At 34.6% G+C, this 18,164-nt stretch overlaps 4 protein-coding genes across 5 annotated transcripts; 3 read left to right on the forward strand and 1 right to left on the reverse strand.

The window, feature by feature from the left end:
• The first annotated feature begins 779 nt into the window (after positions 1-779).
• LOC133312707 (uncharacterized) lies at positions 780-2,216 on the forward strand. Its single transcript, XM_061514273.1, has 3 exons — positions 780-1,003; positions 1,233-1,321; positions 1,898-2,216. The coding sequence occupies exons 1-3, from the start codon at positions 974-976 to the stop codon at positions 2,043-2,045; spliced, it is 267 nt and encodes an 88-aa protein (XP_061370257.1). The 5' UTR covers positions 780-973; the 3' UTR covers positions 2,046-2,216.
• Positions 2,217-5,178: 2,962 nt separating this feature from the next.
• LOC133314319 (mitotic spindle checkpoint protein MAD2) lies at positions 5,179-6,679 on the forward strand. The gene is made up of 7 exons (XM_061516091.1): positions 5,179-5,251; positions 5,374-5,389; positions 5,511-5,641; positions 5,961-6,081; positions 6,180-6,283; positions 6,372-6,493; positions 6,581-6,679. Exons 1-7 carry the CDS (start codon positions 5,179-5,181, stop codon positions 6,632-6,634), a joined length of 621 nt encoding a protein of 206 aa, XP_061372075.1. The 3' UTR covers positions 6,635-6,679.
• Positions 6,680-7,710: 1,031 nt separating this feature from the next.
• LOC133303804 (trihelix transcription factor GT-1-like) lies at positions 7,711-13,447 on the reverse strand. 2 transcript variants are annotated; one of them, XM_061504671.1, is made up of 6 exons: positions 12,658-13,447; positions 10,768-10,806; positions 9,782-9,913; positions 9,073-9,297; positions 8,624-8,839; positions 7,711-8,256 (listed from the first exon to the last, which is right to left on the reverse strand). In XM_061504671.1, exons 1-5 carry the CDS (start codon positions 13,196-13,198, stop codon positions 8,637-8,639), a joined length of 1,140 nt encoding a protein of 379 aa, XP_061360655.1. In that variant the 5' UTR covers positions 13,199-13,447; the 3' UTR covers positions 7,711-8,256; positions 8,624-8,636. The 2 variants fall into 2 exon arrangements, with proteins under 2 accessions (XP_061360655.1, XP_061360040.1); XM_061504056.1 differs by having other exon boundaries at positions 7,711-8,839.
• Positions 13,448-16,265: 2,818 nt separating this feature from the next.
• On the forward strand, positions 16,266-16,436 carry LOC133302201 (uncharacterized). Its single transcript, XM_061502251.1, has one exon. The coding sequence runs from the start codon at positions 16,266-16,268 to the stop codon at positions 16,434-16,436; it is 171 nt and encodes a 56-aa protein (XP_061358235.1).
• Positions 16,437-18,164: the final 1,728 nt, after the last annotated feature.

The raw sequence follows: 18,164 nt of genomic DNA on the forward strand, positions 1-18,164 counted from the left end.
GGTTCAATTTTCCAATTTTTCTAATTGAGAAAATAAAGCGACTCACATTTTAATACACTTTGTTTGATGGTGTTAGGCAGAGACAGGCTGTTCAAGTTTGATTCGTCCACCTTGGTCTTCACGCAGATTAAGAAAGCACTATTTTGATTTCTTTGGAAAAATTAACAAATCTTTTAAAAGGAATAGTGCCACTATGGTTAGGCATATACTAAATAATGATGAAGAATATTCTCCGTGAAGAAAAAGAAATCAATATTCTTTTAAAATTAATATTCTGTAACCAAAAAATAAAAAAAAATAAAAAAAAATCTAAAATGGAAGGTCAAAATTTGAAAGCCAAGGAATTGAATTAGGAACAGTGATCAAAGTGTCACGTTTGGACAAAAAAATTATCAGACTGTCACGCTAATAGTAAATTTTGTCAAAATATCACGCGGCATAATTCGCTACACAGTGTAGCGAATTATGCCACGTCAGAACCAAAAATGCCACATGTCAAATTTTGAGAAATTCGCTTGACATGTCACCTTTTTGGTTCTAACGTGACGTATTTCTCTTCGCTACACTGTGTAGCGAATTATGTCGCGTGACATTTTGACGTTGTCTCTGATAATTTTTTTGTCCAAAACGTGATAATATTGTCACTCTCCTGTTGAATTAGGAAGGCAACCATTCAATTTCATTCGATCACAATTCAAAGCAAAAAATTAATTACCATAGACGGCGGTCGCGCATTGCTGACCTATTCTTTGCATTTGGAACGCACATGCTTCTCGAATTTCTCGGGTTATTGCATAAAGCCCACGATTTTCGTATCGCATTCACACATATAAACCTGTCCCCCCACATTCACCAATTGGTCTTAAGTTTTGCTCCGCATCCTTCTTGTTTCATAAGTTTCCTCGGAGGCGGAGCATCTATCTATCTATCTCTTCTTTTGTTCTGTTCTCTTGTTCCTGTCTCTCTTCTCGACATGGCTACCAACAGATGGTTAAGACCTGAGGTACTTCCCGATTTCTTTTTCCTTTTTTTGTCTCTGTCTCTCTCTTTATATATATATAGTACATAATACAGTTATGTTTTTTATATGTTTTATCGTGTTCTTGGCTGTGGCTGCATCTAATATGCTCAGATCTATTCTGAGATATTTATTTCATTGCATTACGAGGGACCGATTAAGATGTGATGATATATATATCCTAAACGAGTTTTGTTTCTTTTCACGTGAATAGGTATACCCACTTTTTGCCACAGTTGGTTTGGCTGTTGGGATCTGCGGTATGCAACTTGTTAGGAATATAACTACCAATCCCGAAGTCAGGTATAGATCTTTTGTTTTTTATGGTTTTGCTATATGTTGTTGGTTTGGACTTCTTTTGATTTATTCAGATCCAATGTTTCCTCTGTCAAAATACAAATCATCGGCCAATTTGGTTCCTTTAATGGATTATTAGAAGTAGAGTAGAAGCTATGTATAACTGCACCATAATCGTTGCTGAAAATTTTCATAATACCTTTCTTTGGATCTGTTCCCCAGATTATGTATGATATTTTGTGGTTTTAGTTCTATTTTGCTGAAATTAAAGGTAGGTGCAAATATTGACATGTTAATGTAGTTAAAATTCCAATTTAAATATGAGTTTTTTATGATTTTACGATTTGCGTTTTTATGATTTTATGATTTGTTTTTTTATCAAAACGATTTTATCAAAATTTCAAACGCTTTTACGAATTTTGACGATTCTTTTTAGTTAGGATTTTATGTTTTAGGATTTTTTATCATTCTTCTGATAGTAGTTAAAATTCCAATTTTAACTACTATGGACATGCTACAGCGTGTGTACACATATTTGCATCTTTTGTAACTATTCTGATCTATATTTGATTCTGCTTTCAGGGTAACCAAACAGAAGAGAGCTGCAGGAGTTCTTGAGAATTTTGCAGAGGGTGAGAAATATTCACAACATAGCGTGAGGAAGTTTGTCCGCAATAAGAGCCCTCAAATTATGCCATCCATCAACAAGTTCTTCTCTGATCCAAACTAAAACAAATGCCAAATTTTCTGTTCCATAAATTTGATTCTTGGAATTGATTTTTGGCTGTCTGGTATTGTGAGTTGAGAAGTAGGACAAATGAATTTGATTTTTCAGATATTGGATATATGATGATTGTGTAATTTGTTGATGACATTCGATTTGTCTAATAATAAAGTTTTATATTTTACATTTACAAATGGTCTTCATCAGTTTTCTTGGATGCTGTTATTAGAAATTATCATGCATTATAGACAAAAAGGATCCTCAGTCGTCTACCTTCAATTTTCTCAACAAATGTGGTTTCCTAGTTAGTAGTTGTCAAATGATTAATTTCAAGCTTTTTGAGTTTAATTGACAATTTCATCAAGATAAGATAAAAAGGAACTTACAAGTGATAATCAAACATTGAGTCATAAGTAATTCTAAGTGAAAATAGTGATCCTCAAAAGAATTCTTGTGCCTGAAATTATTATTTCCTCTATACCTATTCCAAGTTTTTATTATTAAAACTTCACAACTAAAGACTTCATATAAAATTACGTGTACATGCTTGAGGAAAATATGTATTAAACGACTGCATAGATTTAATTGTTGCGTTGAATCAATTTATGCCATCGTTGACCCATCTTTGTTAGAATATCACGGAAACTAAGTTCTACATCTCATTTACTCTATCCCTTTTAGTGAACATGAGTTGCATGCCTATTAACAACGCTGTTTCTATATACTCTAATAATTTCTTCACTAGAACAAATCTTTGTCCTTTCCCATTTTAATTTCTGTTCTTTTACTCTTTTCTTTTTCCTTTGTCCAAAATTGAAATTTAGGTGATTTGTTCAACCAATGAGACTTTAACCCTAAGCATTTACCATTACTTAACAATACCAGAGACAAATAAACGAGAACAAAGGAGAGTGTTTAATCACTCACTTCTGTGCTTGTGCAGCACAGTGATTAAATTTTTTCCAACAAAAAAACATAACATGCTAGCCTCATTCTCTTAATCACAACAAATCAGAAAAGAAACCAGCGACACAAAAATCACAGTAAGAATCGAAAGACCTATAATGTTTGGTCTGAAAAACAGTCAAGACTGTGACACAAAGACTTCAATTAAGACATATACTTTTTATCTGTGGGCTGGTCAATGTTATCCACATGAGCTTCTTGCATCAAGTTCAACCATAGGTCGCTAGTAATCCTGCAAAATGAAGCAATCAATCATTGAAGCAATTAAGCAATTACAATAACTTCAGAAAACTATGACATACTCTAATGATATCATATTCAGAACGACTAAGAAAACGAACCGTTTTGACTGACCAATAGATCTGAATAATGAAAAACCCGTGGGCTGAAACCACTATTGAGGCCCCACGTATTTTGAGATGCGAATGTTACGCAAATGCGTAGCTTCCAGCACATGTCAAAAATTGGATCCGAACCAGTCCTCTAGCTTGAGATTCGATCCAAGCCCCGATTAAAGCTTGAACCAAAATACAAAATATTCTTCATTCTATTTTGGTTGCATCTGCTTTGCTTTAATTAACTGTGTATAAGTTTAATTATATATTTTTTTCGATGAATAGACTAAAAATTCATATCATGTATCAAAAATAAATTAATTAATAACCATATACATTGTTCAAAAAAATTGTATATAATTAGCTTATGTAAAATTGATATACAAATTATAGTATGCTCATATACAAATGGGTCAAAATGTATCATTTAGTTCCTCTTAAGAAAGCCAGAGAATGTTATCAAAAAAAAGAAAAGGAAAGCCAGAGAAAAAAATTTTGTTATTAAAATGAGCTATACCTTATAGAATGCCCCAAATAACTTAATACAAAAATATGAGTAAATTAATTTTTTAAATTAACTAGGGGTAGGATATTGTAACAACCAATTAGTGTTACTACCAATGTTACTACCAATCAATTTCACCTTTAGATTGATTATGTTAATCCAACGGTTATATTTATTTTTATCTTTGTATGATTATGATTCCACATATTTAATGTGAAAAAATTAAATATGAAAAATTATAACCATAAAAAAGTGAAAATAAATATAAAGTTTCAAATCTCGGGAATTGGTAGTAACATTGATAATAACACTAATTGGTTGTTACAATATCTTTCCCTTATTTTTATAGATAAAATTATTATTTAAATGTTAACGCAATACATTATAAATATACATAATATGGTTATTTACTTATTTCATTAAAAACAATACTAATTTAAAAATTAAAAACTTTAAAAAAAAATTAAACTCAATCAATGGTTTTTATAAAAGAAAAAATATTTTTCATTCAAAGGACACAAATTTGTGTCATTTAAATAAAATTATTATAATTTCATTTAAAATAACATTAATTTATGTTATTTTAGATTATATTAAACTAGCATACCTTTATAAAATATTTAGGTTGAACGAAAACTTAAAAAACCTACGATAAATAATAAGAGAAAGTGAGAAACTCAAATCAACATTTATGAAAGATGCTTACAGAAGACAAAGGACCCACCTATGCACGAGCACACAAAATTATGAGAATCGCAAAAGGGGAATCCTACACTTTACCGTTAAATACGCAAATTTAATTTTAAAATGTATACAGTGACATAAAAGTTCAAGCCCAACAAAGGCGCAAATGGAACCCACACAAAATAAAGGGAAAAGTGTTTTTAAATGAGATAAAGTTATATTATTTTTAGAGAGAGATAGACACAAAATGATTTTTTATTTAAATTTTAAATTAAAAAAAATTATTTACTTTCTTTCTTTAATGATTTTTATTTTTTTAATAATTTATGTGAATTAAAATGAGAAACACCGGTATAAAAAAAAGACAAGTAACTAGCCGTTACACTGCTTTCTCTTCAAGTTCTGTTTGCTCCACGAACCCTTAATTTATTTGCCCTCTTCTTCCCCCTTTTCAAATCAGTTCCTTCTTTGTTCTTCCGATTCCAATATCGAAATTATCCACGAACCCTACTAACTGTTCTTCCGATTCCATAATCGAAATTATCGCTTTGGCATCTAAACCTTTCAACATTCTTTGTTCCTTCTTCTTAGCAATCAAGACTCTGATTTCTGAACCCAGGCGTGTTATACATAACGGTAAAAAAAAGGAATGGCCGCAAGAACAGTTGCCAAAGACATAATCACTCTTCGTGGTTCAGCAGCAATCGTTAGCGAGTTTTTCGGTATTCATATCCCTCTTTTTCTTTTCGTTATTCCCTTTTCTCCTCCGATTTCTTTCATTTCTGCATATTTGGGTATTTTACACTCTAGGAAGTTATGTCTGATTTATTTTTATTTTTATCAGGATATGCTGCCAACAGGTTTGATCCTCTGGGTCCTGCATTTTTTATTTCTTGGAATTATTATTTTTCATATCCCAATTATGTGGCTGGGAATTATGTGACATTAACAAGTGTAAATTTAACTGGGAATTTTGTTCAGCATCCTTTACAACCGTGCAGTTTATCCAGAAGAAAGCTTTGTGAAGGTGAAGAAATATGGCCTCCCCATGTTGCTTACTGAAGATGAAGGTGTCAAATCTTTCATAGCCAATCTAACTGCTCAGCTCTCTGGTAATCAAAGCCCCTTAATTTCCTTCATCACAAAGAAGCTGTAGAGAAATTAAATCAATCAATTCATTGTTTAATTGTGATTTTTTGTTTCGGATTAAATTTTTCATAGTATCTGGTATAATGAATTGGGAATGTTTATGTTTTCGTTTTAAAAAATGGTGTTGAGTTTGAATCAATTTTATGATTAATGTTTGCTTCCTTGTCTTATAAATGCTTTTAAGTTAAACCTACTTAAATGGAGAATTAGTGATTCAGTTGTGTGATATCATTGTTGACCATTGCTGATGATTGACTTGTTTGAATTTTAAATGTTGAAAAGAATGGCTTGAATCTGGCAAGTTACAGAGGATTGTCCTTGTTATAATGAGCAAGGCCACTAGTGAAGTCCTTGAAAGGTGGAACTTCAGCATTGAGACCGACAGTGAAGTTGTTGAGAAAGGGTGTGTAATTTGCATAACTGAATCCCAGTCTAGATTTTCTTCCTTCATGATTTTCTCCCTTGGTTTACGCTTTTCTTTCTTTTTCTTTAATCTTTTAGTGTGTCGAGGGAAAAGAGTGACAAGGAAATCATGAGAGAGATACAAGCGATTATGAGGCAGATTGCTTCGAGTATCACCTATTTGCCATGCCTGGATGAACCTTGTAAGAATTGCCACGTCCTGTGCATCTTCTTCTTGATTTTATTTTTATTCTCATCTCCCAGCTGAGCATGGCTGCCATCTTGTTTCAGGTGTTTTTGATGTGTTGGCATATACTGACAAAGATGTGGCAGTTCCATTCACTTGGATTGAGAGTGATCCAAAACTGATTGCAAATCCGCAAATGGTGAAATTGCATTCCTTCGATACCAAGGTGAATATGGATTTTTGCAATTTGGTTATTTGTTTGACATAGTTATGTTAATTTGACTGTTACTAATGGGTTGTTCTGGCTGTGCAGATTCACAAGGTTGACACACTTGTTTCATACAAGAATGACGAATGGGATGAGTAATAGAACCCGTCTATGTCTTTCTCTTGTTTTATTCAGCTTCTGTGTTTTTTTTCTCCCTCAAGGTCTCGAGTGAATTCGCTACTGTCAGATGTACCAGTTGTGAATTTTCTATTCACATTGTTAGATGTGTGTACTAATGTGGATGGGCAATATAGTTATTAAACCTCGCTGATGTATGTGGCAGAAAAGAATTGCCATGTAATGGGGGAATCTCAAGAAATTTCCCTACTCTTTTCAGAATTCTAATTCGACGACTATTATTTCAATTTTATGATTTTATCATTTTATGTATGAATCACTCCGAGTCTATTAATTCGCGGAGTTAGAATATCAGTCATACTATATGCAAATCTTCCAAAAACAAGGAGTTACAGCCACGGACAAAATACATAAATTACGATGAGTTACTGAAATTATGTTCCAGAGATGGTCGAAGTCTTTGGGTACGAAGATCTCGCAGATGTTGTTGGTTCAGTTTTCAACCCACATCTTTCGCCCAATGAAACAAGGAGAACAAGAAATGCATGCTTAGAAAATATTGAAATCCCACTTATTTTTCCTTACAAAATACATAAATTACGATGAGTTACTGAAATTATGTTCCAGAGATGGTTGAAGTCTTTGGGTACGAAGATCTCGTAGATGTTGGTTTCTTTGGGTACGAAGATCTCGTAGATGTTGGTTAAGTTTTCAACCCACATCTTTCGCCCAATGAAACAAGGAGAACAAGAAATGCATGCTTAGAAAATATTGAAATCCCACTTAATTTATTTTTCCTTTCCACTTTCACATCGAAGAAGCTTTTCAATACCCCATTCAAGTTTCACGTAATTTACGATTCCTGTATCAGGGAGTGTTTTTATAACAATTTAACTTTATCAATAAAGAATGGCAGGTTGCTGTGGTGTTTTTAGGGGGATAACAACATATAAACTTTCCTCAAAGAAGAGATGTGCCAATCCTCCAAGAGAATTAAACTCGTTAATACAAGCTGATTTGGTAAGGGATTTCTAAACTTGCCCACTGTTGTAATGTTTAAGATTAGTTTATTTCTTTTCTTTTGGACCTCAGCCCTGTTTCTTACACAAAGAAAAGAGAGATAGAAATACGCAACGAATAAAACCATTACGCACAAAAAGCCCAAGAGGACCAAAAAAACAACGCTTGACTTTCACAAGAACCCAAAATAAATGCAGGCAACAACCAAGCCAATATATACTATAATATATCCACACGCTGTTGCTGTTGGTATCTACGTTCAACACAGCAAGGCATCGCTGAAATCTCCTGAAATTTTCTTGCACGCTTTTAAAAGCATTCGGAGTAACGTATCTAAGTGTATATTATAAGTTTATAACAATTCAATGAGTTTGGAGACAAAGGTAAATCCATGTGAGACATGCATGCATGAAACACGGTTCTACCATTAACTGGTTTAGTACTCAAACAAGCTGCGCAGCCCTTAATAGTTACCACAGCAATTTCGAGCAAACCCAACAGCTCCCTTTACTAAGATTTCCACTTCCAGGAAGCCAGTCTGCTTGTGTTAAATATGTCACATCTTGTTTCCCTTTGGATGTAAAATCAGTTTCACGGTTTGCCACATAGAATTCTGAGGACTCCTGACAAGTAATAAATTCCAAACAAAAGTTCATCTGATTAAAGGTAACAGTTACAATGGTTCAGAAGACTCCCTGCTTAGGCAGCGTGTCAGAAAAACACGCAACTGTCCAGGTGAACAACATAGAAATAAATAAAAATAGGTGATGAAAATGATCCTAATATAAATCTTGACAATGATATGTTCTCCTTGCAAATTCATATTTACAGACATGTTGAGGCCAATGACGGGGACGGAATTTGTGCAGAGGGACTTGTTCATTTTCCTATCATAGACTATAAACAGCATTACAAAAACTAAACACATGCAGTTCCAGGTTACCCATAGTTCTCTAGACATTTATGCAAATAGCGGAAGATTGATCATACCATGCACCTGCTCTCAACTCACACCACGATATATGGCACCAGGTCGAAGATCATCCATATTGTCTATATTTCTATAGCCATCAAATTCCCTTAGACATGTCCAAGCCCGGCGTGTCAGAAAATCGCGGTAATCATCTTCAGTGTAAAATATCTTCTCTTCAGTATGCACAGGGATATGATCAGACTCATCATAGAGGCATACTTTAATGGCTATTCCTGCAATGATAATTTAGTGTTACAGCAATCATATATTCCCAATATAAAAAGGAGAATGAAATATTTTTAATATTAATCACCATCATAATATTTAGAGTGAACTGGAGTTTAAGGGATTCCACAAACTCAATGAATTTTAAAATTACATTAAAGCATCTAGACATTAAAGTGAAATGAAAACATTGAATTTGCACAAATCACAACAGTAGCTACAAGAATAAGCTGAGACTAACCTTCATCGAGGTGAAGAGTGTAATTTCCTATAGGCATGTCACGGTCAATACTTCTAATTATCAGGTCTTCATCTTCCAACCAAAAAGCACGTTTAGTTCTCAACCTAAAAGCAGCCCTAATTGCCTCCTTGATGGCTTCCGGAGTACCATCAATGCCAATTCGTCTTGTGTAATCTCCCCATTTGACTGATATAACCCTTCCACAACATGACTGGCTTTCTGCACCTGCCAAAATAGGAAGAATTGGTAGCAGAAACAAGAAAGTAATTAAGCTAAAGAAGGAGGGAGAAACTAGTCCTTTTTTGTTTCCATATTGTTTTTTTGGGGTATGGAATTACTAAATTTATTTTACTATGTTTTTCAGGTTCTACAAAGAGGGTGAGCCTGGAGCAGTGATAAAACTGTTTCTTTGTTACTGAAAGGTCACGGGTTTGAATTCAGGAATCAGTCTCTTTGCAATTATATAAGGGTAAGGCTGCGTACAAAAATTGCTCTCACCCCACCCTTGCTAATAGGGGTTTAATGGGGAGTAATTTTATTTTATTTTTTATTTATATTTATTTTTTAAGGTTCTACAAAACTTGATTAAATATAAACCCAGGATGCAGCTACAATTACAGTACATTTACCAAGACATGAAACAATCCATTGTCATTCTTATTCACGGTGAGCAAGCACGCATCAAACTAAGAATCTTTACATAGCTTACCATTTCCGGGAGTTTCTCTCCAATTCCAAGGGGGAACTCCACTCGCTGCAACAGCATCAGCTGTGGTAATGGCAAGAGGATGTCCATCATGATCCAAACTTCTCTCAAGATTGAGTGTCGGTCTTCCAGTAGCTAAATGCCAAGTATTCAAGAATAATGATAAACATGAAGTGGCAACTACTACTATGGAATTAACGAATGGGTAGACATCTAAATAAGATCAAACATACATCTAAATCCTTTTCAATAAAGATTCCTTCTCCTGAATTGGTAAAATCTTCATTTTGTTTCCAAAATGCTAAAACAAGTTATAATTAGTACTAATTTGGACCATTAAAATTCTGCAAAATACAGACACTTAAATTTAGAAAAACTGATAAATGGTAAGCAATAAGCAGTATGAATACTTCCTCCCACTATATGAACAAATACTTAACTGGACACAAATAAACCCATTGAGTTACTAGACATTTTAATTTAGAGAAACCGATATATGATAAGCAATAAGCAGCAATAACACTTTCTCCCACTATATGAAGAAGAAGAAATAAATACCCGGCCACACATAAACTGAATGAGCTTCTAGTAAAATAAGATAACCAGAACATTCGTACAGAGTAGGGCATTTGAATTCTTGTTTCATTATATGTCCCAAACTTTCCATCATTTCATTATGTGAAAACATTTACCAGAATGCTAAAAGGTCATCCATGGTAGTGGTTAATTTCCATGCAATGCATGTGAGTACATCAGCATGGTTATTCCTTATAATAGTTTAGAATTCCACATGCATGTTTCAAGTGACTTGAATGTAGTGTACACTAGTTACTTACAAGTATAACAATCTAGAAATAAACCAAAAAGTTACATGGAATTAAAATCCTATATAATTCGTGTGCTACAAAATATGAAATAATCTAAGAACACAAGGGAACAAAATACAGAGTACAAAGTAGGAAACTGACAGTTGTATCACAATGACATACCTTCAACAGGCCCAAAAGAGATGCTGGTGTCATCAATACCTGTACAGCAACATAACCAGTCAAAAACTGTTCCTGAAGTCGAAATGAGTGAAGCTGTAACTGGACAGACATTCGAATGTCATGACTCAGGAATGATAACCCGGAAAAGTTACAATGGCTTCACTTGTGGATGATAGTTCAACAGGATAGGAGTTAAATCCCCTTGGGAACCTTTAAATTGTAGTGATTTATACTGTCCTTTGTCAAAAATAATAAGCATAGACATAAATAACACAGCTATCGACTATCAAGCCTAAAATCAATGGATATAGGCAGAGGCTCATTACTGAAGGGTGGAGTTTCAACCAAGACAAGGAAACTTCCTATAGTTATACAGGGCAACTGAAAGCTTCATCTTTACTACTTCAAATTTCTGTTTCGCAAGATAATAATGAGGAGCAAAAGCTAAAGGTATAAAAACCAATCAATGCATGTCAAAATCAGCAATTTTAATCAAGATGCACTTTTTTGGACCAAATTTGGAAAATGCATCTGGCAGTTATGTTTTCCCAGTTAAGTGTTCCGTCTTAGTATACCCATTTTGTAAGACAAGAAGCACAGCCTAATATTCCCAACTCCCAACCAAGAATGTTAGAAAAAGATAAAGAAGTACCCCTTCTTTTTGGACAAAATTTGTTGGAACTGGGAAACTACACACGGTTTGGTTTCGACTAATGTATTAAGGAATTTCTGGAGTGAGAAGAATTGCAGAGAAAATGACAGAGGATAAGGGGGGAGGGAGGCGGGAGGCGGGAATGAAAGATTGGTAGGGAGAGAAAGATGAGAATAATTTGAAGGAAGTATTTAAGAAGGTTGTAATTGCTTTAATCATGTGATTAGTGGGCCAGCTACTTTATGGCCGATTACAGCTTCCAATACAGATAAGGCACAAATTGTCTGACGCATCTGCATCAGATGTTAAATGTTCCCACTTCCTGTTAAACTTAGATGCAGCTTCATAAGCAATTTTCTAATAAAGGTTGGGTAACTAGCATTACTCTTGGGTAGTGTTTGGTTGAAGGTTTATTTTGGGATTGATGGGAAAGTGTAAGTGGATATTGAAAAATATCACGTTTGGTTCAGGTTTTTTTAAGAAATACCAGGCAAATAGGATAGATGGGAAAATGACTTTTGTGTTGATTTTTGGATGAAATTCACTGTTACAGAATACCACTTGAGATGTGGTATTTTGAGATAACTGGGGAAGTGAAAAAACAGGTGCAAAGTTTCTCCCGAACATAGATTTTGCATATTTAAATAAATTTCCCTGGTAATATTTGGGTTAACCAAACAACTTTTTTTACATTTTCCTACCAAACTCACTTTTCAACCATTTCCCTATCAATTACATTTCCCTAGTAATTTTTTTTTTCTCCCGAGCCAAACACTACCTTGGCAGTAAGTAGTTGCTACCAAGGCCGTTTGAGTCGAGTTACAGCCAACACCAACACCAGTGCATGGTTGTCTAACTAGAATTGGAGTTAACCTCTAAGATTTAAGTATAATGCTCTGTCAGTATAAAAGATTTTTACACTATCACCAAATCATGCATTGCCACAAAAGAAGTATGACTCTCACAAGTTACAACAATTACCTCAAATGTCACATTGTTTTAATGATGTGCAACATAAGATCTGAAAGGCAGTATAAAAACAAAACAAATTTATACAGAGACTGCATCAAAATTAAACCATTAACATGCATTACACCCATCCCAGAGGTCAAATAAGTATTATGATTGCATAACAAAGGAAATCAAACATTACACCATTCAATTAAACGAATCCTTAACACCCAGATAAAAAAATAGAACTAGATAAGCAAAACAAAAGGACGTAATGAATTAATCACCTTTATCAGCAAACTGCATAAAAGAATCAACTTTAGGGGTAGGAGTAGGGCTTTTGTACTGCACACTCTTGCTTCTTTCTCTGAGAATCTCATCAATCTCTTTGTAATAGGACATCTTCGCAGAGCCACTTCCTCCTCTATCTTGGTGCTTAGCCTTCTTGAACTCCTTCAAAAGGTTCCTCCACTTATCGGTGCACATAGTTGGTGAACGATCGAACCCTTTTTCCCTCATCTTCGCCGATATCTGTTCCCACAAGTGCTTGTTCGACTTTGAAGTGTTAAAAAGCGCATCCATCTCGCGCCGAAGCGCAATGAGGCTTCGCGTCTCGTCCTGCACCCAAGTTTCCGCGCGCTTCTTCGGTGCCTTTATCTCAACCTCGGGATCCTCGCCGCTGCTCTCGCCGAGGATCATCGGCGGCGGTTGCTGGTGGTGCTGTGGCGGCGGCGGAAGCTCGCCGTTCGAGACCACCTCGATCATCATGTCTCGCGTCCCTTCTTCTTTGTAGAAATCGATGGGACGAGGTTTTTCTGATAAATACATGCTATCTATATGCTTCCCCTATTTGTGTTTGAAATCGGTTTCAGGGTTTGTTTTGGATTCAATTGCAGAAGAGAAAGAGAAAGAGAAAACCAACGATTCTTGTGTTGTCTGTTGTAAAATTTGTAACTTTTTAAGAGAAGAAATATTGGGTTGGGTAAAAATTTTGAAGTGTTTTCTACTATTATCTCTGGTGAAGCAATGGCACAAGGTGAGAGCTTAAGGGTTTCTGTATCTGTCAGCGTGAAGTAAAGGCTTTTTTGTGTGCGGGGTATTGGGGGATGAGGTTGAGGTGGACATGTCTGTCTTTTTTTTTTTTATGGGTTTTATTAATTGAAGGGGATAAATTATCTCATGTCATATAGATAAATTTGTGAGTTTCATCAACTAAAAAAAATATGCCACACCAAATATTGGTAGCTCAGTTGGCGCACTAAGCAGGTGGAGATGAGAGTATGTGTTTGAATCTCTCCAGTGTCACCTTTGGGAGGAGTTTAAAGCCTCAATCCTGGACCCGCTCCGAATTGGATTAATTGCGAAGCAATGAACCGATTGGAATATTTCAAAAAAAAAATATGTCACAGTTTTTGAAGGGTGTGTAGGAAAGAAAACTTATCTCACATGTAGAGGTGGCAAAGTGGGCGGCCCGCCCCACCCCGCCATCAACCCGCCAAAAAATGAGTCAGCCCGTCCCGCCCCGCCCCGCCCGGTTTGGCGGGTTGGCTTGCCAGCCCGAGCCTATTTTACACTGACCCGTCTCGCCCCGCTTATGCCCGCCATCAACCCGCCAAAAAATGAGTCCGCCCTGCTTTTGAGATGGGTTGAAAAACTCAGCTCGCCCCGTCCCGTTTGGCGGGTTGGACGAGTTGGCCCGCCAAGCCGAGTCCATTTTGACGGCTCTGCTCACATGTAGCATGAGAATAACTTTTTTCTTCTTTTATTTTATTTTATTTTTGGTAATCAACATGTCTGTCTCTCAGTTAGAAAATTAATATTACTATCAATTTTTTTATTCAAGGAAAAAAAAGAAATAAATAAGTTAAAAACAGGTTTAAATTTCAAAAGTTGCTTTCCAAATTCAAATTATTAATCAGTCAATAAAGCTTCTTCTTAAAAATAAAATTGACATGTAAGGAGTCCAAAAAGAAAGTTTGCCCTAAAATTTAGAATCAGTAGTCTTTACTGGAAAAAAAAAAGGACTTACAAATTTAGTATGTTTTTATTTTAGGTGCACGACATGTGCCGTCACTGTGTGCCAGGAGTTCAAAATGGGTTGGTTGTGTCTAATTCTTTGATTCTTTCTAATAAAAAATGGGTGATGAATAATTTGAATTTTCTATAATCCTTACCAAATTTAAATGGCTAACAAATGGATAATTGGACCCATAGTGAGCCCATCCAATCATGACCCTATCCAAACAAACCTACCACAATTAACCACTCACTTCTCAGCCTTAATTCAAAGGTTAATAATCATTTCTTCTTCAGCATTTATTCATTCTCTCCTTATATGGAAATATTGAATACCTTGTTGACTTATTCTATGTACTCTCCATGTTGTAGACCTCCTTTTGGCATATCCAACCTTGTATCTTGCAGAAACGCTATTAACAATTGGTGAACCATCTTATCCCATTATTCAACCATAGTAATTCTATCGAAGTAGACACATTTGCACCATTTATGCAAACCATAAGACATGTTGCCCAACCACACACTGGCTCACGTAAACTTCCATGTCAGTGTGGATGCTTTACCAACAACCCAAAACAGCCTAATTAACCCAAATGATAAGAAAGCTCTACATGATTACCAGTGACAAAAAAGCCTCCCTAAGGAAACAACGATGTCATAATATTCCATTGAGTGGACCTGTTTAGGTGGGTTTGATGTAGAATTTTACTTGAATTGTTGAATAGTTGTAATAACACCTACTAATGCTAAACTAATTTTCCCCATGACAGTGGAAACACCTCCCTACTACTTAAATATATATTATGTGACTGATTGGGCTTGATATAGAATTATACTTGAATTGTTAAATTCTAATTTCTAAAGTAATGACACCGACTGAGTTTATGTTGTGTTAGGACTATAATGCAAAATTAAAATAACAGTATTTTTTTTAAGAATTTCAGTATCAGGAGAAATTTAGCAAACATGTTCCTGTACCATTTATTTTTCTGATTGTGTCAATGGTTATTATTTATCAAAGGGGCAGGTTATATTTACAAACTTTTTTGTTTACAAACTCTTACAAACTACACTAAATACGACCGGTCATACTTTAATCATGCAGTGTACGACCGGTCCTACTTAATGTAATTTGTAAAAAAAATTTGTAAACGGATCCTATCCCTTTATCAAATACTAGCGCTGTTTTGTGCTGTTGGGAGCAAAGGAGACATGTAGCTAGTGAGGCAAAGCTGTTATGTTAGATAGGTTGCAAAATTGTAAACACTCAGAACTCATTTACTACTTTTGCCCACGCTGTGCACACACCCACCTCTTGGCTATAAGCCTATTGCTTGTGCGCAGTGATTGAGACCTCGGCTATAAACCTAATATACAGTTGATATATACTATCTCTAAGTACATACTCTACGGTATAGCAATACGATCTATCCAGGACCTAACAGGTTGGAATTCATGTTGAATTTTATTGCTGATTAGAGGTATCAAGTGCTCAAGCCAGTACCATGTAAACCGCCCTCTCTTTCATTCTCTCTCTTAGTCAAAAGTCAAAACAAAAGAATCTGAATAGTGGAATTATATACTTAAAAAATAGATATGCAATAAAACCTCAATCCACAAGGACATAGGTGACCAAAATTTAAGAACAAAAAGCTATTTAAAGTGGCATCAGGTTTAATTTAGACAAGGCGTGTCCCAAATGAGAGCATTCCAGCTTAACTAACTTTTTACCAAAAATATTCGTTGATTCAAATGAAAGAAAAGGATCCACATCCTACAAGAGTTATAATAAGTAAATGACAGGTTTGAAATATTTCTCTTGAGTTGCAACTCAGCTAAAAATTTCTCCTAAACCAAAACAACACCAAACGAAAATATGGATTCTGGAACGTCCTGGGCTGATCAATGGGACACCAACCAAGACCCTCTCCCGGGATCAGAGAAAGACAAGAAGAAGGGCAAGGATGGGTCGAGTGTGAGCAAATTTGGAAAGGCTGTGATGAACTTCAAATGGGTAAAAGAACTCCGCAAGAAAACTCAGAAATGATGAAAACATCATCATCATATGTGTTAATTATTTAAGAACCCTCTGGCTCTTGTGAATTAAGAATGCAATATATTGTGTAATTGGCGTTGTCCCTGTCTGAAAATACCTTGTTGAATCAAATAAATTCCACCTTCACTTTCTTTAGTTTGTTGTTAGAATTTATCATAATCCTATTCGTTTCTTAATTTATTAGTACAATATTCTATTGGTACAAATGTTAAACCAAAATCCAAACTATTGTTTCGCAATTAATTTTGTTAAATACAGTACAGGAAGATAATTGCTTGTTTTATCTCTTCTTTTGGTCGTTGTTCCTTTTCTGTTCCTTGATGTTACTTAATGGATCATGGATGGCTCATTGCCTTGCCACAAGAACATACACGCTTAGCCGAAAGCTCAGGCAACAAAAACGTATTTTATATTTCTTGCATAACTTTGAGCATAAATTTTCATTTCCATTATACCTTAGATCCTCCATTTTCCCGAGTAACAATGTAGTCTTCTCTTCTGCGAGCCGTTATTTATGATTTTATACTCTTAAACAACAATCTTATATATTTTAAGGATAATGTGTAACATGAGACAATTTCTCTTGCGATGAGAAACAAATTCCTCATATTTTAATTACACCAAGTTTGTTCTCCGTAAAAACACATTTCAAATGCTCTTTGTCCATCTTTACAGAATATATTTCAGCGTTCAATTTTTTTCCTTATCTAAAAGCAATGGGCAGTTTGTTGGTACTTTTATAAAAAAAAATATTTTTTAATTCAAAATATGTTTCAAGTCTTATGATAATTACATAATTTTAATAAAAAAACAGTAACTTATGTAGTAAAAAAAAGTAACTTAATAAAAATAACATAAAATATTATAAAATATTTTTTTTCAAACTTATCTAAATGAGATTAATGTTTCTTATGTTGTAAGAGATAATTTTATTTCCTATATACATATAAAAATATGTGAGACCAATGTTTTTCTCTTTCTTTCTATTCTCTTCATTTATATAGCTCCACATGGCCCTATATACTTGTATCCAACATCAAAAACATTAATTGCTATCTAAACATACTTTTTTATTTTTGGATACAATGGTAGTATTTAAACACATACCTAATATAAAACTACCCAAATCTTTGTCACTATACCAATCTTAATGACTTATCTAAATATACTTTTTTTTTTTTTTTTTGCATACATATCTAAATATACCTAGGTTGTGTTTGGTTCGGGAGAAATTTTTTTTTACTAGGGAAATGTAATTGATAGGGAAATGGTTGGAAAGCGAGTTTGGTAGGAAAATGTAAAAAAAGTTGTTTGGTTGACCCAAATATTACCAGGGAAATTTACTTAAATATGCAAAATCTATGTTCGGGAGAAACTTTGCACCTGTTTTTTCACTTCTCCAGTTATCTCAAAATACCACATCTCAAGTGGTATTCTGTAACAGTGAATTTCATCAAAAAATCAACACAAAAGTCATTTTCCCATCTATCCTATTTGTATGGTATTTTTTGAAAAAACTTGAACCAAACGTGATATTTTTTAATATCCACTTACACTTTTCCATCAATCCCAACATAAACCTTCAACCAAATACTACCTAAATCTATTTGACAGCATTGAATGAATAATGATGTCTTTAACAGGCCCCAAAATGCAAAGAGGTTCACTGTTATGAGTTATGACAACTGATAATGGGTCAACAGAGGCCGGCCCACAAAT

Source organism: Gastrolobium bilobum, unplaced genomic scaffold (assembly GCF_033153095.1).
Source record: "Gastrolobium bilobum isolate Gb01-03AN ecotype WA unplaced genomic scaffold, APGP_CSIRO_Gbil_v1 utg21156, whole genome shotgun sequence".
Lineage (NCBI taxonomy): Eukaryota > Viridiplantae > Streptophyta > Magnoliopsida > Fabales > Fabaceae > Gastrolobium > Gastrolobium bilobum.